Here is a 20,900-nt window from a genome sequence, read left to right on the forward strand (position 1 = left end):
CTTCCCAAAAAAATGCATCAAGTAGCACATAAGTGTACATGATGGTCGCAAAAGGATACCTGTCTTATACGGACCCGGCCCCTATGCCGAGTTTCGCTAAGTCAAATGCACATGATACAACAAAGCGATCCTACTAGGAATAACCAAGCATGTGACTTGTTCTTCTAGGTTTTAAAAATCCTAAGTGATAAGGTGTATCTAGACTGGCCATAAAATGAGCAGACAACTCGAGTTGGGAAGGGGTAGCGTATCGGGAGAACTACTTCTCCGGCTTAACTACTAGAACCTCCCCATTTTTAAACATGGGTGACTAATAATCCTTCACCGGGAGCCCAGGCCCACTGGCTTTATCTCAAAGAAGAATGGGGCGCGTATACGTGATTCCCAAGGTTATATTCAGAAGACTCAGAGGGAGTGCGTGAAAAGACAGTTTATATATACAATTCAACAATATCAAAGCGGTAAAAATTGGACAAGTAGCACATTAGGCCCAAATAAATCACAATATATACAAAAATTAATAAAACCAAATAAATTCAATGTATAAGCTCGAATTCTTGAATTCCCCAGCATAGTCGCTAGAGCTGTCACACCCTAGCTCGAATTCTTCAATATCAAGCAGATTGTTGTGGGTTAAAAGAGTTTTTCTATTTGAAGTGATTTTTGAATTAGGGATTATTTGATTATTCAGAGTCGCCACTTAGAATTTGATTTTTGGGTGTTCCAAGTCACCTTTTATTTAAATCTCTATTCAAAGGATTTGACTCTTTTATTATTGGTATGCGAAAATAAAGTCCGGATAAGGAACTTTGTTGACCGGGAGAAGGTGTAAGGCATTCCCCGAGTCCCGTAGTTCTAGCACGGTCACTTTATTGACTACAACTTGGCTTGAATTAATTTTGGATAAACTGTGATTTATTGGTTTCCATGTTTTATCTATCCGCTTTTAAAATATAGAATTTTCTTTAAAACGAATCACGTGTGTGAATTCGTTTTGTTTATTGTGCCAAAATTGTGTCACGCGTAAGTGTACACAATTAATAGCATTTTTATTATATTAAGATTGTTTTGGCCAAAGTTACGTGAACACATACTTCGATTTTAATTTTGGAAATCATAATCATGCCACGCGAACGTATACGTAATCGCGATAAACTAATTAAAAGTGTGCCTAAAGCACTCTAACCGTGTTCATTATTCTTCCTAAACTTTGAAATTATTGTGAGGCATAAGTTATGGAAAAGTAGGCTCTATCCGGGTTAGATTATAAACAATGGTCCATTAATCTTAAAATCCATATCTAAGAGAAATCCCCGGCCAAATTTGTCATAAAACAAAAGTCCAAACCTTCTATTTTTACCAAAACAAAACACATAACCCACCGATTTTCTAGCCATATGAAGCATGTTATTGATCTAACCAAAGAAGAACTAAAGCACCAAATGTCGACTAAAGGAAGAAATCATTTAAGGACTCAAACTCCACATAAAAATAAACTCATGGTCTTGCTGGTACAATGAGAATATCAAGGGTATAGAAATAAAAGACTTTTGTTACTGTTCTTCTTTTTTTTTTAAGTTCTTATGCCGAAACTTTGCAGTAAGTTACCAGATTAATGAAGTTGAGCATATTATCAAAATTTTCAAGTTACTACAAACTTCAAAAATATATTAAATGGAAATTCATATTTTTAACATGTTAATACATAAATGAACAAAATGAGCATCTCATCAAAAAAGTCGAAATCTATGGCATACTTGTTGAGACTTGAGACTGACTAAATCCATTTAAGATTCACATGTGCATGAGAGAAGAGAATACCAAGACTTATACTCCATTAAGAACGAGGCAAGAAAAGCTACCACAAAAATGCTCACAACATCATCACGTAAGAAGTAAACAAAAATAAGAGAAAAATCAAACAAACAATTCAATCATCCATGGCACAAGATCTAGAAATTGAAAGAAGAATAGAGTTAATATATGACCTTTAGTAAAACGACTGCTTCAATGGGTTAGAGCATCAAAATAGTCTACAATGAAGAAAATGACGTCCAAAGCTGGAACGTGAACTAAACCTCTGACCGGGAACTTCAATCGGAACTTCAACGACCTCTCACATTAACCTCAACCCGAAAATGCTGTTGTTACGGGTTGTTTTGTGGTGTTGTGCGAAGTCGATTTTGGAAAGGGGGCGTTTTTGCTGGATTTTTCGTTGCTTTTTGGACTATTTTCGCGGCTGATTTTTTCCCCCTTTGGAATGGATTTTTAGGTGTTTTATCGGGTCTTTTGGCGTTGTTTTGTTGCGTTTTTGAGCTGGAGTTTCCAGGTGATTCCCATGGTGAAAACGTGAGTGAGTAGAAGATGGGTTGTGAGTGGGGGGACAAGCATGGGGGACAAGGAGTGGGGACGTGGGAAAGTGGAGTGGGGACACGTGTGTGAAGATGGGAGCGGGAAAGATGGAGTGAGAAGTAAAGTATTTGTGAGATGGATGGAAAAAAATTCAAGCATAATCAAAAATTAGGTACTCATAGATTTCTCCATTTGATTAATGAAAAACGTTTCTTTAGTTTCCATAAAGCAAACAATTTACGCCTTTCCAAAACCAAATATATTAAGGATAAAAAAAGTTACCATTCACACATAATCCATTTTCACATAGGCCATACCTTAACTCTAAAAAGTATAACAAAGTTTGCTCTCTTGTTAGTCATAGTACTCAATACAACCTTCTACTTTCATTACATTCTTTTCAAGATTTTGGTCAAGATCCTCTTGTGATCAAATGGAGAAATCAGACAATTCGAAAACTACAACTATTGATTCCACCAAATTGAGAAATCAAATGGAGATAGTATATCCTACGACAATACCCTTATTTGGAGCGCTAATTTGTTAGGTAAATTCAATCAAGATGGAAAAGCTAAAACGTCAATTGATTCAACCTTTGCAGCTTTACCCGAGCCATATGAATATTGGATTGGTACATCTGCTATTCGTGATCTTGCTTCTGGTCGGACCACAAAATTTTCTGTAAGCCTAAATGGAAAGATTCAAATTAGCAATCATACAACACCTTCTCACATAATTAACATGTCGAGATCTTCAAGTGTCTTGTGAAGGTTTACAGTTTGAATTCTCAAAAGATGGCGGAGTTGGAGTATTAGCGATTGGTTCAAAAGCTTGTAAGGTTATTTCTCAAGACGCAAGATGTTGATTATCACAACAGAATTGAAGAACTATTGAACGCTTTCAACGTATATAAGAATTAAAGATGACATTTTTTTTTAATTTCTTTTCTACTTTTTTTGGTACCATGTAAATCTACTCTGGTAGAGGAGTCTTATATTTGAATGTTCTGTTTTTTTCTATGATGAGTTGGTTCAATAAACAAGACTTTTTGATTAGCAGTCCATGACTCTATGTGCAAAGTCCAAAAGTATGCTATGAACTGGGTAGTTGTAAAAGTTTGTGTAACTTTAGCTGCAAACATATATATCAAACTTCAACCAAATATTATCAAAATGCCTAAGAAATTTCTTTGGAAATTGCATTTTTTGACTTTCATTTTCATGTTATTGCCGACACACCAACTTCGAATAATTAGAAAGCAATGAAAAAGACTATTCATATCTACTGCCTGCTTCAATGTCAAAAAGTTTCCTCAAAATTTCTGGAGCAAAGCTGAAAAAACACATCATTTAAATGTTAAAGTCTCCAAAATCGTCTTTTCAAAATTTGTTTTTCTTTTAAAGCTATTTAGGCTTCAAACATTTGCCAACATATCGAAATTGTGCCGCATTTACTTTGCATTAGAGCTTGAGCTCTCTATGATAAGGAGTTTAACGAGTTTGAATCTCACTAATATATTGTTGATTATCCAAAGAAATGAAGGATTTAAGTTATAAGCACTAATAGTAATGAATTTCTACATATCAGCGAGAGGCAACATGTGAGTACGTGACTATGCAACTCCAAAACAAACTTATTCCAGTTATTATCACAATCACAAGTTTGATCTGGATTATGTAGCCTCTAATTTACTCAGATCTCTACAAGAAAAAATTGTTACAACAATCAAAATCATGACAAGTATGGTTAGGATATACAGATATTTGTAACTTCTTCCGCTAACCTGCTGTAAAATGCAGAATCTCCACTAACAGACAAATCAAAAAGCCAAAATGAATTTGTACTGGAAAACAAAATAATCTGCTTCTGTAACATCAAGAATGCAAACTCCTTGCAAGAAATTGTCTTTTTAACTAAGACTTGATGGATTCATATTTCTCACCAACTGCTCCACCTTTATCCTTCTGGAACTGGATATATCGTAATGTGCTTGCAAGGAAATCATCTGCAGCAGGATCCGAAGTTGTGTTTTCACTTTGCATTTCAGTTGTTATTAGCTCAATCAGGCTCTGGATGGATGCAACTGTGATCTGTGTCACCCCCTTCTCAAAGAAATATAAATACCTGACATCATACAAATGATAAGTGTTTCTATCGTTAAGGACCTGCAAAACAGAGACCGGCCCCAAGAAAGGTAAACAAACAAGGATGTATAGTGTTGTTTTACTTGTTTAGAATTTCTATAAAGAGCAAGACTGATCCACTGCTGCCTCGGGTTGCGTTGGACATTTGTTGAGCAGCATTCGCAATTCTTAAAGCCCGTTTTAAGCAAAGCAAAACCCTGGATGAATGAAAAAGAAACAACCACATAAGAACAGGAAAGGCTACAAAAAAACTTGAAATCGAGCAGAACTCAAAGGGGGAAAACTCAGTCAGGGAAGACCCACAAATACATAAACCACATCTCATGCTGGTATAAACCCAGGCTAATAAATGTTCATAATAAGAGAGGCACGGTAAGTATGCAGAGTGCCAAAGGTACATTTCATCCCTTGTGTGCATGGTAGAGTTACGAACCTCTCTCCATCCTTGATGCTGTCCTGATCATCAACCCAGAAAAGATGCGAACAGGAGTACACAGCTTTGCACTGATCAGGCTTCTTCAGGAGTTTTGCCGAGTACTGGAGGATATCAAGAAAAGAAGGGGGAAACGGTTACAACCATAGAATGACGAAGCTGAAATAAGGAATAAGAAAATAAGAGGTGGTAAAATAGTTACCCCTGTGGCCTTGTGCGTTAAAGTGTCCCTGTTCTCAACACCAAAGACATGCATTCTCTGAAGAGTCCCTATTATTAAGTGTATTGCAGTCACCTGAGCTTTGGAGTCCTATCAAACCATTCAACTGGAATTAGAAAAATCAAGCAATGCATGAAATGCACAATAAATGTAAATATATCGAAATACCAGGAAGTCAAGAAAATAGAAATCATGATAAAGTAATGATAAAATGAGCAAATACTACCGAAATTTCTTCTTCGTATAGTATATAAGCTTGGGTGAAAAATTCGTAGGCAACAGGCTCTAGGTCAGCGTCATTGGCAGCCTGAGCAACACAACTACATGTCAGTAAACCCATATTTTTTAGAATTTGTGATTCCACAATCTTACACAAATCCAAGGATAAATTCATGTACCTCAGCACACTCCAAGTACAACCTCAATGCTAGTTCAGGTACTGGAACACTTGAGAGAGCCTCAATTATCTGGAATACGGTGCATGCAATTTATAAGTAATAACAATTGCCTCAGCACAATCATAAGTATCACAGAACAGATGCAAATGAAGGAAGAGAAGCTAACTAAATAAAGAAAAGGGATACAAGAGACGTAAAGCTGATTTTTTTTAATCTTTTTTTTGGTCTTTTGACTGAGAATCATAATAGCTTTAGTTGAGAGCTTGAAATGCAATGTAACACATTGACCAAATAGCTCATACAACCCCATTCAGCTATATTACCTGATTTAAAATCTGAAAAATTTTCTTAGGCATAGCAGATGCCTCTTCCTCTGGAGCATTTTCATCTTGGTTCTGCAGTCGCCTAACCAACTGGAAAAGAAGGAAATTTACAACATCAGTAGCTCAACAGAGAATTCAGTTCTGTACGACACTGGAAACTCTCTCCCTGAGAAAAGGGGAAGGGGGTTGATTTCCTTTTTCTGTTATTTAAACCTTTGAACAAGCAGTTGCATCGGGAAAGGATCATCTTAAAATGCACATTCAAAACTTCCGTAACTTAAATCATTTCTTTTGAAGAATAAAAAGCATGGGACATTCATCACTTCACCCCTCTTGTAGTCCTTGAGTGGTGAATTCATACCTTAAGAGAATTGAAAATAAGGGGAGGGGCAGTAAAGGGAAGCCTCTTCGGTCCTCCTGTCAGAATATGCTTCTTCACAGTAGAAATTATCTGCAAATCAGCAAATTAGTAAAAAATCTGAAAAGCAAGAAACCAACAGCTATAGCCAGAATAAACCTTATGGTACATATATATGTAACACTGGATTGAAGCATTTTATTTCGCACTAACAAACTTATCAAAGAAAATAAGAACATCACACTTTTTTACTTGCTAGAGGAATGAAAACTTCATTCTCAATTTAACGAGAATTTTTATGTCAATCTTGAATTGAATTTACAAACGGTAAAGCTTATATGATTTAATTTATCCTGGAATTTTTATTCTATATTGGTACGTCAATCATGTCATATCAATCTCTACAGCTACTGCTTCATTTAACTGACATCATTCCCAATTTCTTTTTTCATATTTCCCTTATTAACTACAAAGAGCAAGGAGATATTTTGAGAGACCATCTCCCCATAAAACAACTGCTCTATGTGGTCCCACTTCAAAGCAGTTTTGTCTTTATAAACTCCTTTCTTTGGCAGTTCCATTTGTTTCTAATCTGTTTGAGTCTTAGTTCTTTTCCCTCTATCTCCATGGTTGTGTTAATTTCTCTACCGCTTGGTGGCACTTCAAGTCCTAGATCTGAGCATACATATTGCAAATCTAGTTTTTTTTTGTTATGCTCTTGTTGGTAGCGGGTGAGCACGAGTTGGGTATATATATTGGAGAGAGCATGTCATAGAAAGAAGAGATGAAACAGACACAACAAAAGGTACTTTATCCCAAATGCAGTGTCCTGGTTATACTTTGTGATGTCCCAAAAAGGGATCAGCCATTGTCCTGAAGAAGACACTATGTTTTTCATTTGTAAATTACTGTTTAATTATTCAAAATTTTGGAAATTGGAAAGATATATGAAACCTACGTTTACATAGTCCCCAAAACAACAAAAGAAAAAAGTTTTCTCAATCAACGTCATGCCAATGAAACCAGGGCATTCAACTTTGGAACAGAGAAAAATAATTCTAGACATCTTTGTGGTACTGATCAGAGCAAAAATACTCTTAGACATATTAGTGGTACTGATCTAAGCAAAAAGTTCTAGGCATCTTTGTTGTGCCATCTCATTAATCATATAATAGCTGTTAAGGAAGCTGACCAAAATGAAATAGAGTACATGCACCACAAAAATTTTGATTCAAAAAACACAGTTGATCACACTCAATCCCAAACTATAAGAAGTACATGATATGACAAACTTTTCCAGCTATAACAAGTAGAGAGGCTATCATTCAGAGGAATATGCAAAGAATCTAGAAACAGGTATCACTCTACACTCGTTACCTTCAGCATCTCTTCAGGGTCGTCATTGTGAAGCATTTGAATAAGCCGTGCAACAGAGTTCTGCTCTTCCTTGAAATCTTCTTCGTCAAGCTGAAAATGGGAGGTTAAAGAAACTTAGGCCTAATTGCATACTGATTTAAGCAAAATAACCTTCAGAAAGCCTAACCGCTAAGAACACAGCAAAAAGAAGGTGGAGAGATATGAGGAAACTAATTGCATAAGCAGAGAAGTCCCCGCTCACCTCATCATGAATATTCTCATCCAAATCTCTGATAAGTCCTTTCATTAGTTCAAAAAGTGCCTCTACCTGACAGACCATTAATTTTGAAGTAATAAAGAGGCTATATTATTACACATAAAGAAAAATTTAAAGAACTAAATTAAAAGGAACTAACCTTTTCAGCTGTCGAGATGCAAGTCTTACTTTTTAAAATAGTTTGAACTAAAACATTAGCCATCTCTTTACTAGTTGCATCATCAAGGTACTCCATAACATGAGGATAATTTGACAGCTTTAATGCAGTATCAATATCCTTATACTTCTCCAGTGGAGCACTTAAAAGGGCCACAGTCTGTTTTGTTGCTTTACTGTCTTTGAGCTTTCCTTTACCAGAAAGTTTCTTAACACATGCACCCTGAAGAGAATAATAGAGTGGTCATTAGTAAGTTACAGGTTTCATATGCACAAGGCAGGCAAGCAAGTTATCTAAATGCATACAGCTTCTAGTCAACCTTATGTCGTTTCTATTAGTTTCTTCCCTTTTTTTTTGGTTAAATTGTTTCACATGCAATCTTCATTCTGGAATACAGAACATAAATGACATAAACAACCTTATCAAAAGTATTTTAATATATATAGATAAAAAGAAAAAGGGAAAGAATAAGAGTTGACCTACCAAGATCTGATCCACATAATCAAGACGATCAGGGTGGACATGAAGAGTAAAAGTTAGAAGAGATGAATATAAAGTCACAACTCCAGCAATAGGCATGTCTTCTTGTGCTTCTATCACCTGCACAACAGAGAGACGGGCATGATATCCGAACTACTTGAAAAGTCAAAGCCACCATTGATATTGGAAAAAAAATGTATGCATAATCCCTCCAGTCAGAAAACAGGAAATAAGTTGAAAGAATGTCACGGAAGGTTTGGTGGCCTCTTCATGGAAAGAGCATAAGTTTGGGGAGGCAAAACTTGGAAGAAAATCAGAATCTATGCATGCATAAATCAAAAGATTACCACTCTACAGTTGTGACGAGCACGGTCTCCATGAATTAACTTTCCAGTGACATCCACAGATCTATGGTCAATTTCTATTTCTTGGCTTATTAATTTTTGAATTAGTCAAATAATTGATTCTAGCTTTTAAAGTTCAGTGAGTTCCACTTAATATTCACATGTTGGAGGTAGAAAATCCACACCTGGGAATATTTTCTTTAAGTACTCCACACCTTCATAAACAAGAATTGCATTTTAGTCAAGGGTAGTTATCTCGTTTACCTTCCCTATGGCATTATTTAGTTTTGCAAAAGCTTCCACTTGGAAAAACTCTGGTAAGACCTGCAGTAAGGAATCATTTAGACACTACATGTAAAAAATCCGATTCCAGAAAGTTTATAATGTATTACTTACATCTGTACTTAAAGCAGCATAGTTTGAGAGCCTTTCCATCAGCCGAGCAAGCACCATCTTGATATCAACAGATGGCTGAAATAATGACATAGGAAATGGTGTTTAGAAGTTTAAATTCTAATAGAGGTTAAGCAATTAATGGCGGATACTTAGAACTGTCACAGACAGTTCAAGGAAAATGACGACACAAATTTATGTCACCAGTGTGACTTTATTAATGGTGACAAAATTATCAAAGATTTTATCAGAAGCCAATAAGAAAAGATAATGAACTTCAGTATAAGATGGAAACGCTGTAAACAAACAATACACTTTATAAACTTTCACAACAAATCTTTCATCTGATATAGCCAACATAATACATTACATTGTTGCGGATAGTAAACCAATCCCACACTCCTCGGATCCTACCAGGCATGACATTTTTCCTTCTACACTTCTGGTCTATTTAACGAAAAGCTTGTGATACGAAACAAAAAAATAACACACCTGAAGCTGGGGACAAGCACCCAATAATGTTTCAAGAGTTTGTAAGTGATATTCATCAGGGAAGACTTGAATTATGCAATCCATCAAATATCCCTGTGCAATCTCATCTTTACAATTGACAACCTAAACACAACCATGAGGTACGCATTTTGAGTCAGTAAATAGTTCACATTATGGCTTAAACAAACTGTGAAAGTTATTGAAAGGCCACTACATTCCTAGACCAATCACCTGCTCTAAAATTCTTGGAAGCACGGTCTCTTTGTACATCTCCAGGTCGATTCCTTCTATTTGACTGAGAACATGCAGGTTCTTCCCAACCTACCAAAAGTAAAAGCAAAAAGGAAAATCCTCGCATGAGTGTGCACTTCCATTGCTTATTTGGGTGCCAGTAAACATGATGAAGTAACAGCTCATACGAGATCACGAAGCTCGCTCCTTTCTTTTTCTCGTTTCTCCTTTTCACGAGCAGGTCCCTGCAGATGAGAAAGCCCGATGCTAGCCTCAACTCATGATCAGCAAAGAGTATGAATCATTCACAAGCATTAAAACACCTGCATGACCACGAATTCTGCCCTCATGATTTACATTTACCTTCATGACATGCAAGCATTGTGGTACTATGCATGTCAAAGCATGAGAGCATGTTATAGCATCCACAGATGTTTCAACCAACCTGATGTTGCATTCTAACCCAGAGTTTGTTCATTTCCGTGAAATTTTGGAGAACAAACTCTACAGCATCCACAACAGTTTCAGCATCCCTGTGGGAGGGAACAAGACATTAGTGCATCCAACAACAATATTCATAATACAGGTGAAATTACATAGTATAAAAGAAGCTTAAAATGAAGGTAAGATAGTTTATTTTCTTTTTCATTTTTCTTTCTTCTGAGTTAAGATCATACTATGTTAACATAGTTGAGGAAATCTTCAATTAATCAATTTGGCAATAAGACAACAACAACCGGTTACCATGAACAACGTTTTTTATTAGCATCTTTATTCAAATAATTTCAACTTAACACACGGTTACACTGCAGGCACTGCCAATTAGCTTGGTCATGTCAGTGTTTGTGTCTTCAGGTTGACACTTCAGCATAGTATTTTTCTCTCTCAAGCACTTATACCTCGCTGCTAGAACATTGTAAACGAAATCCATAAAACTGGAAATTGACACATGATTCTTGTAACTAAATTGATGGTAAACCATTGTGGAGTTGAGTAACATCCTTACCCTTCATACTCAGAACCTATATCAGGTAATTTATCCTTGCTGACTTGAGAAAGATAACTCCTCAGGAAGAGCCCACGCAAAGGATGTTGTATACCACGGCACATTTCAACCAGATCTTTAAGAATATCCTTGGCAGGCGCCTCCTTGGATTTGATGTACACAGACCCCACTGTGCATAGGAGATACCTGAGAAACAAAAATCAAGGTATGAACTGTAGAAATCCTGATGAGCAAATAATAGAAAACAAGATTTAAGACTGGCTTAAAAGCAACCAGATGATAAAATGAGCGCATCCTCTTTGACATAGGTTAAACAACTAAAGAAGAAAGGAAACAATGCAGCGAAGCAGGATTATAACCATTCCACCTTTAATCATGATCTTGAACGAAATTAGTACTAGTGAAAATCTTTTCTTTTGATCAATAAAGGTAAAATTTTATTAAAGAATAAAGTACAAAAAATTTCTGGAAAAGGAATCCTCTGAAGCTGTAAGGAATCCAAGACTCCAGCATTGCATCAATATTAATAGCAAAATCAGCATTGCACCTTAGACTTTACAACAACAACAGCAACAACAAGCCCAGTGAAATCCCACAAGTGGGGTCTGGGGAGGGTGAAGTGTACGCAGACCTTACCCCTACCTAACGAAGGTAGAGAGGTTGTTTCCCAAAGACCCTCAGCTCAAAAGAAGTGAAGCACCTTAGACTTTGTATACATCTATTTTTCAAAAGCAGGATGTTCTCTTCCTTCCCCTCGAAGCATCTTCTGTTTCTCTCAAGCCAAATATTCCACATTATGCATAAATGAGTGGTCTTCCAGGTCTTCCCTTTTTTCTCCTTTCCCACTTTTTGTCTCTGCCAGCTATACAGAACTAGTCTTACATTTGCTTGCATTGCATGACCCATTGAACACCATAAAAATTGAGGAACATGCACCATACGTATTTGCTTAGCTGTAAGTGATTCATTGATTCACCACCCTCCGCATAAATAGCACCAACATAAATTAAAGCTTATTTTCTGTAACTCTTCCTGTTTAAAGAAAACCTCAGGTGCTGCTACCCAAACGAAACAAGCAACTTCGGTTGGGGCTTTAGTTTTCCACAGCAATTTCCATGACCAATCTGCACTGTTTTCAGCCCTGTTCTTAACCATTAACTGATAGCTCGACTTTACTGAAAATACCATCACTCTTGCCCATCCCCCAACAGAAGAAATCATTCTGGAAGCTTATCGGTAATATGCTCTCAGTAATTTCCAGTAGCTTGTTGAAACTCTACAACTCCCAACCGTTAAAAAATATCTCCTGAGAAGACCAGGCATGCCGTCCCAACAATCAGCAATGACACAGTTTCCGTTCAGCACCATACTATACAGCTCCGAGAATAAGGCAGCTGAAATATCCTCTCTAAACCATTTCTCTTGCCAGAAATTAATTCTTCCTCCATCTCCAATTTTTAGTCTGGTATGCTCTTGGAACTCATCCCACCAACTATTACTCCTTCCATTCCAATTTATGTGATGGTGTTTGACTTAGCACGGAGTTTAAGAAAGAAAGAAAGATTTTCAAAACTTATGGTTTAAAACAAGCCAAAAAAATTGTGGCTATAAATCATCTCATTAAGGGTAAAATGGGGAGTTTAGAGTTAAGTTATTACTAAATAAAGAAATGTGTCATTCTTTTTGGGACTGACTAAAAAGGAAAGAGCATCACATAAATTGGCACAAGAGGGAGCAATATACTTCTGTAGTCTGTATTTAACCTTTAACTCTTTACATAGTTCCTTCCCAGTATTATTCCATCTTCACAACCACTTAAAGAGCAAGCTTTTATTTTTTTTTTATAAAGAAAATTGTATTAATCAAAAGGGAGAAAAAACTCCCGTATACAAGAAGTATACCAAAAAGTAAGAGAATTTACATTAGAACATGATTCTCTACAAAAGACGCCTAATCTTCTACACAAGTAGGGGCTATATGGGTGCACCAAAAAGCGATCAAAGATAAAAGACTATTCTTAAGATGTGAAAAAGGACACTCAATCCCCTTAAAAACTCTCTTATTTCTCTCTCCCCAAACTGTCCACATGAGAGCTAACGGAGCGAACTTCCACGCCTTTTGCTTGCTTCTTCTACGGAAACCGGCCCAGCTATATAGCATTTCCTTTACAGTGTTTGACATCACCCATTGAACACCAAAAAGATTCAGGATTGCCCTCCACAAACCCGAGGACACAGGGCAATGCAACAAAAGATGATCAACTTTTTCCCCTGAGCTTTTACACAATGTAAAACCAACTAACAAGTGTAACTCCTCTCTGTCGCAGATTTTTAGCTGTCAAGATCACTCCCCTCGCCGCTAGCCATGCAAAAAAGCACACCTTCGTGGGCGCCTTAGAAATCCAGATCGAGGAGTATGGAAAAGTAGCCTCCTCTCTCACCAACATACTCTAGTAAAAGGACTTTACGGTGAACAAACCATCGCCATGCAACCTCCATCTCCAAGAATCGCAAGATGGATGGGGCCTGTCTTGCCCGTATAGTAGTGCCAGCAAATTTTGGAGCTCTGCAATCTCCCAATCTTGCATGTTCCTTCTAAAAGAGAGGTCTCATACTACCCCCTTCATGCTCCTTGCGAATCTGTTGGACCATCCATTTCTTCTAGTTTGAAACTTTGAAGACGTGGGGAAAAGAGACCCTCAAGGTATCCTCTCCACACCACCTGTGATTCCAAAAGCTGATTCTCCTTCCATCTCTCACCCTGTAAGTGATGTTGCCATAGAAAGCTTCGCAGTTCTTCATGATGCTCCTCCACATGCCACACCCGAACGGTGTTGTGATTGCCTTGCTCCTCCAACCCCCTCCCGTGGAATCGTACTTTTCTACTATGACCTCCCTCCATAGAGCATGCTCTTCTACCTCGAATCTCCACAGCCATTTCCCCAGCAAAGCTCTGTTGAATACCCTGCCAAGTCCACCTCACTTCTTTGGGGAAGTGACTGTCTGCCAATTCACTAGATGAAACTTTCTAGTTCCATCTGCCGCATCCCAAAGAAAAATCCTTTGAAGCCGTTCCAATTTTTCTGTGATGCTCACAAGAGCTTTCAACAGGGACAAGTAGTAGGTAGGGATACTCAACAAAGTGCTTTTGATAAGCACTTCCTTACCGCCTTTTGACAAGTACCGTTTCGGCCAGCCTGCTAATCTTTTTTCAACCCTTTCAATGACTGGATTCCAAACCGTAGTATCCTTATGCAAAGCGCCCAGTGGTAGACCAAGGTAAGTAGTGGGAAGAGAGCCCAACTTACATCTGAGAACATGAGACAAAGCATCAATGTTAGCGACCTCACCCACCGGGAAAATCTCACACTTGCCGAGGTTGATTTTGAGTCCCGATACTATCTAGAACCACTGCAGGACCTGCCTCAGGCAGGTCAACTGGTCCATATCGGCATCACAGAAAATCAGGGTGTCGTCCGCAAAAAGCAAATGAGAGACTCTTCGGGCACTGAGCATCCCGATCGGAGCTGAGAATCCTCTCAAGAAGCCTCCACCCGCCGCACGATCCACCATTTTGCTCAGAGCATCCATCACTAGAATGAATAGCATGCGGGATAGAGGGTCACCTTGCCTGAGACCCCTGGAGCTGCCAAAGAAACCACACGGGCTACCATTAACCAGGACAGAGAATCTGACTGAGGAAAGAGCAAGCTTTTATTGTGGAGGCCAAGATCCCTGACACCTAAACTTCCCCTTTCCTTGCATAACATGACTTTATCCTACTTTATCAAATGCTACTTTTTAGCTTCCTAGTTCCTTCACATAAGAAATTGCGTCTGATTTTGTTCAGCTATCCTTCTAACTACCTGACCTCCTCTCCCACCTACCCATTCTAACCGATTAAAAAAGGAGCATAATTTCCATTTACCATAAAGAAAGAAAAAAACAAGGAAAAATATCCATCTACTCTTACAGTTTGCTTAAGCAAAAACCAGTCCAAAAATTTATTGCTAATCTGAAAGGCTACTGTTAACTACCCCAAACAGCAGTCCTCTCCCAAAATATTCAAATAACTTATTGGAAATTTTTCCAGTTTTAATAAAATGTATGCAAACTCTAGCTTGATTCCCAGTAACCAAACTGTTAAAGCAGCAACACTGGTGTCCATGTGAGTTGTAAAGGTACATCCAACCTATGCTAAAGAAAGGTAGAGAGATGTATGTAAGCATTTTGAGCGAAGGACAACAGTAAGATTAGCATGGCAACGGAACTTAAAAGAAACACAGCAAAGGCCAAACAGAACGAGACACAAATAAACTGTATGCAAACTCTAGCTTGATTCCAGTTTATTTTCCAGTTTTAATAAACTGTATGCAAACTCTAGCTCCATGTTGTAAATAGCGAGCGCTACGTCGCTAATAGCGTGTGGCGACGCGGCGCGAGGCAGTAGCGCTATTTTGGGCTGTTGCGGTGCGATTCTGAAAAAGCGTACGCCTCTGCCTGTGTAGCGAGAGGCGCTGCGAGGCGAGAGGCGTAGCGTAGCGACGCTATTTAGAGAAAAAGAAGAAAAAGGCAGCGACAGTGTAAAATACAAATATTAGGGCTTGGGTTTTAACTTCTTCTCCTTCAGCGAATACAACTAAGCAACTTCAAAGATTAGGGCTTGGGATTCATCTTCTCCATAATCAAACATCAGCACAGTAAACCAGGTATGTTACTTTCTTCTCCTTTCTTCTTCTTCTTCTTCTTCTTCTTCTTCTTCGACTTCGACAGTCGACACTTGGATTCGACCATTGCTGTCATCTTCTTTTTTCTTTTTCTTTTTCTTCTTCTTTCTTCTTTCTTCAGTTCAGCGATCTCCTTCTTCTCCTTTCTTCTTCTTCTTCTTCTTCTCTTCTTCTTCGACTTCGACTTCGACAGTCAACACTTCGATTTTTCTTTTTCTTTTTCTTCTTCTTCTTTCTTCAGTTCAGCGATCAACTCCTTCTTCTTTCTTTCTTTCTTCCTTCTTCTTCTTCTTCTTCTTCTTCTTCTTCTTCTTCTTCTTCTTCTTGTCTTATTTTTGGTGCTCTGTTTTTCGAGCAGAGGCAGAGCAGAGCAGAGCAGGGGCTCTTTCTTTCTTTCTTCCCTTCCTCTTTCTTCCCTTCCTCTTTCTTCTTCTCTTATTTTTTTTTTGGGTTTGTTTTTCGACAGCAGAGGCAGTAGCAGTAGTCTCTTTTTAGGCTCTGTTTTTTTTTTGCTATGTTTTTTCAATTATAAACTTATAGTCTTATAGAATAGAATTAATTGCATACTGACGTGATAATTTTTTTTCTATAAAACAGCATTGAAATGGCGTCATCCGATAGTAATAAACGAAATGATATAGCTTGGAATTATGCTATAAAAGGCTCATCAAGATCCGCAATTAAATGTGTATTTTGTGAAAAAACATATCATGGTGGAATAACTCGTCACAAGCAACATTTGATAGGTGGATTTAAAAATGTAGTACAATGTCCTCTTTGTCCGCCCGAGGTTAGGGAGGAAGTAAAAGCATTTGTTGATAAGAAAAATGTGACAAAAACTCAAATGAATTTTGAAGCATCGGTGAATCTAATTGATGAAGATGATGAAATGGATTAAGATGATCAAATGGGACCTCCCCTCCAAAAAACTCAAAAGATATCTTCTAATAGTTCTAGTGGGTCATCCACGACACGTACTGTGACAAAAGGTCCTCTCAATCTTTATTTCTCGGCAAAACAACAAGAAAAGGGAAAAGATGATTCTAGTTCAGGTTTAGAAGCCAAGAAGATTTTGAGGGATCGCGCCGTAAGTGCCTTTGCAGCATGGATGTACGATGCAGGGCTTCCTTTCAACTGTGTTAACTACAAAACTTTTGATAAATTCATTGAGGCCGTAGGACAATATGGCCCAGGAATGAAGCCTCCTAGCTATCATGAAGTTAGAGTAACTCATCTGAAAAAAGAGGTGAAGAAGATAGACAAAATTATTGAGGAGCATAAAGTGGAATGGAACAAGTTTGGATGTTCCATTATGATGGATAAATGGACAGCGCGGAATGGGAAAATGATCATAAATGTGTTGGTGAACTCTCCAAAAGGGAGTGTTTTTCTTGAATCTTACGATGCTAGCAACTCTTCTACGGATGGAAGCAAAATGTACAACTTGTTTAGAAAGACTATTGATAAAATTGGAAAGGAAAATGTTGTACAGGTTGTTACCGATAATGCTAGTGAGAATGTTAGTGCGGGTAAGATGATGGAAGCTATGTATCCACACATTTATTGGACTCCATGTGCTGCCCATTATATCAACTTGATGTTTGGTGACATATTCAAGGAAAACCCATATGCTTCAGGTAACTTTAATATAGTTATCTTTAAAGCTTTAACTTTATTTATAGTTTTATACTTATGTCCTATTAAGTATTAACTATAAAATTGTTATTGTTACTTTTATAGTTTTCACTAAGGCCGTCAAGATATATTCTTACATCAGTCAGAAGCCGTTGTTGTTGAATTTGATGAGGAAATTCACAAATGAAAGAAATTTGGTGAGACCGGCCAAGACTAGATTTGCAACGGCTTTCTTAACTTTGCATAGTTTTTACTTGCAAAAGAAAAACTTGAGAAAGCTAGTTCTTTCAAATGAATGGAAAGATAATAGATATGCAAAGGAAGCTGCGGGGAAAGAAGTTGCCAAAGTTCTTATTTCTCCATCATTCTGGAATGACGTTGTTCGGGCTCTTAAAGTTGGTGGTCCTTTGATTAGGGTGCTTCGTATGGTGGATGGGGAGAGAAAACCACCAATGGGCTATCTTTATGAAGCTATGGATAGAGCCAAAGAGACTATTGAAGCGTCATTTAAGGGAGATGTTAGGAAATATGAGAAAGTTTTTGAGATTATTGATAGCAGGTGGTCGAATCAACTCCATCGACCTTTGCATGCAGCAGGCCATCTTCTGAACCCAGGATTATTTTACAAGAACACTAGAGATGACACTTTGGATTCAGAGGTTTGGGTTGGATACCATCAATGTCTTGAGAAGTTGGTCCCTGATTCAGCGATGGTAGATCAAATAGGGGAGGAGTTTGGTAGGTACTCACAAGCAGATGGCCTTTTTAGTTTACAGGCGGCCATTAGAGCCAGAGAAATAAGGTCGCCAGGTAACTAACTTTAATATAGATATCCTTATAGCTTTAATTTAATTTATTTGATTTATACTTATTAACTTTTAAAATATTTTTCTATAGTTGAATGGTGGATGCAATTTGGACATCAAACTCCAAACTTGCAAAAGTTTGCCATCAAAATACTAAGCCTAACTTGTAGTGCATCCGGATGCGAGAGAAATTGGAGCGTATTTGAGCATGTAAGAAACAGACTTATTATATTAAAATATTCTATATTGTATTATTATTAGTATCTATTAATTAATCTAAACAATTTATGCGCAGATTCACTCCAAGAAAAGGAATAGGCTTGAGTTATCGCGTCTCAATGATCTAGTGTATATTAAATACAATAGAACATTGAGGCGACGTTATGAAGCTCGCGATACCATTGATCCAATTTTGTTGGATAACATTGACGAGGCAAATGAATGGTTAACTGGAGCCCCACAAAATCATGAAGAAGAACAAGTATATGTAGGAGATGATCTTGATTGGGGTACTGTTTCTATGGCGGCTGGTGTTGAGGAGAATATCTATGGTCTTAGAGGGAGTTCTTCAAGTTCAAATTACAAGGGAAAAGGAGTAGCAAGTTCAAGCCGGTCCCTAAATGATGAAGACTCCGAGGATGAAGAAGATGATAGCCAATATAATGCTAACATTCATGAAGTTCTAGAATTTGAAAATCTTGAAGAAGAATAGATGTTGCGTGTTTTACACTTTAGACTTTAGTTTATGAATCTACTATGACTATCTGTTGAGTTTAACTTTTGAATTGATATATTTATTAATATATATAATATTTTATGTTTTTGTATAAATTGTCGCTTCACATCAAAAAGGCGAGCGCTTCGCTGCACGCCTCTCGCCTCAGTGAAGCGGACCCTCGTCGCTATTTGCCGCCGCACGCTATCCAAAATACTGCTCTAGCTTGATTCCCAGTAACCAAACTGTTAAAGCAGCAACACTTGTGTCCATGTGAGTTGTAAAGGTACATCCAACCTATGCTAAAGAAAGGTAGAGAGATGTATGTAAGCAGTTTGAGCGAAGGGTAACAGTAAGATTAGCATGGCAACAGAACTTAAAAGAAACACAGCAAAGGCCAAACAGAACGAGACTCAAATACTTCGCTTCATGTGTCTCTCTGACACTAGCTGCTCTTTCTACCTAAACTTGTAACTGCTTTCATCAAAGTTACATGTAAGCTAAAAACTTATTCTCGCTAAACCCATCTCTGATTTTCTCTACTGTTTCGGTCATGCTTTCTTGGGTGTAGGTTTCTAACGTTCTAACCCAAGGAGTATAGTATTCTCCTCCTGACTGTTCGGCCATCATTGATAGCGTTTTCTATATGATTCATTTGAGTCTTTAATCACATGACTTTCCTACAAAACATTATTTCTGACAATCTAAGCCAAAAGTACCTCTCTTTGGAGACATATGAAATAGTTACACAGTACAACCTTTAAGCCAATTCGCAAACATAAGATCAGTTGCTGAAGAACTACAAGATAAAGCTTTTAAGAAATCGAGCAAAAGAAGAAGATACAGCTGGATCATCACTACAACTTACAGTCTAGGCAAAATGTTGCCAGCATGCTGAACGAGTTCATACAACTCAACAATCGAGCAACCCCGCTTCGTCTCCTCCTTAAAGAAAATTTCTAGCTTTCTCAATTCATCAAATGCCCGCATATCTAACAAAGCAATGCGCATTCAAAATTTTAAAAGAAATTAAAATTTAAAAAAAAACAAGGAAAAGAAAAGACACAACAATGTTCTAATAATGAGATTAAGGAGCTTCTAATCAAATGCTGGAATTTAAAATTTCAGCATAACAGCAACGTGCATTTGAAGTTATTTAAAAAACAAGCAAACAACAGCGACACAGTTTTAATACTGAGGTTAAAGAGCTACAACATTAAATTTTGAAATTAAGTTTCAATTTATTAATAAATCAATAATTAAGATCAGATCAGTGAAAAGTACACACATAGCTCGTAGTATTTGTGAGGGGAAAGCCTTGAAGTTCGGAGCTCCGATAGCATCTGAGCTGAATATTTGAGTGCATCTTTCAAATTATTCGAATCCTACAATTCGTTAACCGTAAAAAACTCAAAATTAGGGCTTATGTAAACCAAATAAAATTGTAATTTCATATGTACATAAAGCTATGAAGAAATTTGGGGAGGTTTTGTGAAAATTACAAGAGCGCGATGCATGTAGAAAGCATTCTGTTGAAGGCCGGCGATTCCAGCTGCTAGAAATTTCTCTTCATCTTCAACTCCGTTAGGGATCATAGCGTTTTTTGATCGATTTCGAGGGGGGAAATTCGCGATCGACGAGTTTTTTGTGGGTTTTTATGTTCTTGGTATTGACTTCACTTTGGTTGCCTTTGCTTTGTTCCAACTGCCAGTCATATAGGGAGCGGGTCGGGTCGGATATCGGGTTCTTTCCCGTATCAGGCGAAGTGCACTTTAGGATCATTTTTAAATTTAATTAATAGCCGAAATTTATAAAGTTCTTAAAATTTAACTTGAAGTTGAAATCGTGGGTTTGAAGTTTCAAGGGAAAATAGCACTTTTAGTCCCTGTGTTATATCTATGTTTTAGTTGTCTCAAAAATCAACTTGAAGTTGAAATCGTAGGTTTGAAGTTTCAAGGGAAAATAGTACTTTTAGTCCCTGTGTTATATCTATATTCTGCTTTTAGTCCTTGTATTATCCAACTTACCACTACTGACCTTCAATTATATAATGT

General features: G+C 37.5%; 2 protein-coding genes across 2 annotated transcripts; one reads left to right on the forward strand and one right to left on the reverse strand.

Moving 5' to 3' along the window:
- Nucleotides 1-4,053: 4,053 nt before the first annotated feature.
- Nucleotides 4,054-20,543, reverse strand: LOC104111612 (vacuolar protein sorting-associated protein 35A-like). The gene is made up of 22 exons (XM_070185767.1): nt 20,349-20,543; nt 20,135-20,231; nt 19,715-19,838; nt 10,965-11,150; nt 10,404-10,491; nt 10,147-10,203; nt 9,959-10,048; nt 9,728-9,850; nt 9,239-9,313; nt 9,107-9,166; nt 8,502-8,618; nt 8,001-8,240; nt 7,847-7,912; nt 7,606-7,695; nt 6,232-6,321; nt 5,871-5,960; nt 5,548-5,616; nt 5,376-5,456; nt 5,132-5,239; nt 4,930-5,033; nt 4,580-4,693; nt 4,054-4,476 (listed from the first exon to the last, which is right to left on the reverse strand). Exons 1-22 carry the CDS (start codon nt 20,439-20,441, stop codon nt 4,266-4,268), a joined length of 2,373 nt encoding a protein of 790 aa, XP_070041868.1. The 5' UTR covers nt 20,442-20,543; the 3' UTR covers nt 4,054-4,265.
- Nucleotides 17,195-18,285, forward strand: LOC138899422 (uncharacterized). Its single transcript, XM_070185768.1, has 2 exons — nt 17,195-17,327; nt 17,431-18,285. Exons 1-2 carry the CDS (start codon nt 17,225-17,227, stop codon nt 18,141-18,143), a joined length of 816 nt encoding a protein of 271 aa, XP_070041869.1. The 5' UTR covers nt 17,195-17,224; the 3' UTR covers nt 18,144-18,285.
- Nucleotides 20,544-20,900: the final 357 nt, after the last annotated feature.

Source organism: Nicotiana tomentosiformis, chromosome 9 (genome assembly GCF_000390325.3).
Source record: "Nicotiana tomentosiformis chromosome 9, ASM39032v3, whole genome shotgun sequence".
In the NCBI taxonomy this organism is placed as follows: Eukaryota; Viridiplantae; Streptophyta; class Magnoliopsida; order Solanales; family Solanaceae; genus Nicotiana; species Nicotiana tomentosiformis.

What these genes read in the sequence shown, in the direction of transcription:
- LOC138899422 (XM_070185768.1), top strand. Translation starts at nt 17,225, where the DNA reads ATGATGGAAGCTATGTATCCACACATTTATTGGACTCCATGTGCTGCC. An exon ending in GGAAAACCCATATGCTTCAG is followed by an intron (nt 17,328 to 17,430) that starts GTAACTTTAATA and finishes TTACTTTTATAG; the next exon opens with TTTTCACTAAGGCCGTCAAG.
- LOC104111612 (XM_070185767.1), bottom strand. Translation starts at nt 20,441, where the DNA reads ATGATCCCTAACGGAGTTGAAGATGAAGAGAAATTTCTAGCAGCTGGA. An exon ending in ATAGGTTCTGAGTATGAAGG is followed by an intron (nt 10,492 to 10,964) that starts GTAAGGATGTTA and finishes TCCCTCCCACAG; the next exon opens with GGATGCTGAAACTGTTGTGG. An exon ending in TTTTTCAGATTTTAAATCAG is followed by an intron (nt 5,617 to 5,870) that starts GTAATATAGCTG and finishes ACCGTATTCCAG; the next exon opens with ATAATTGAGGCTCTCTCAAG.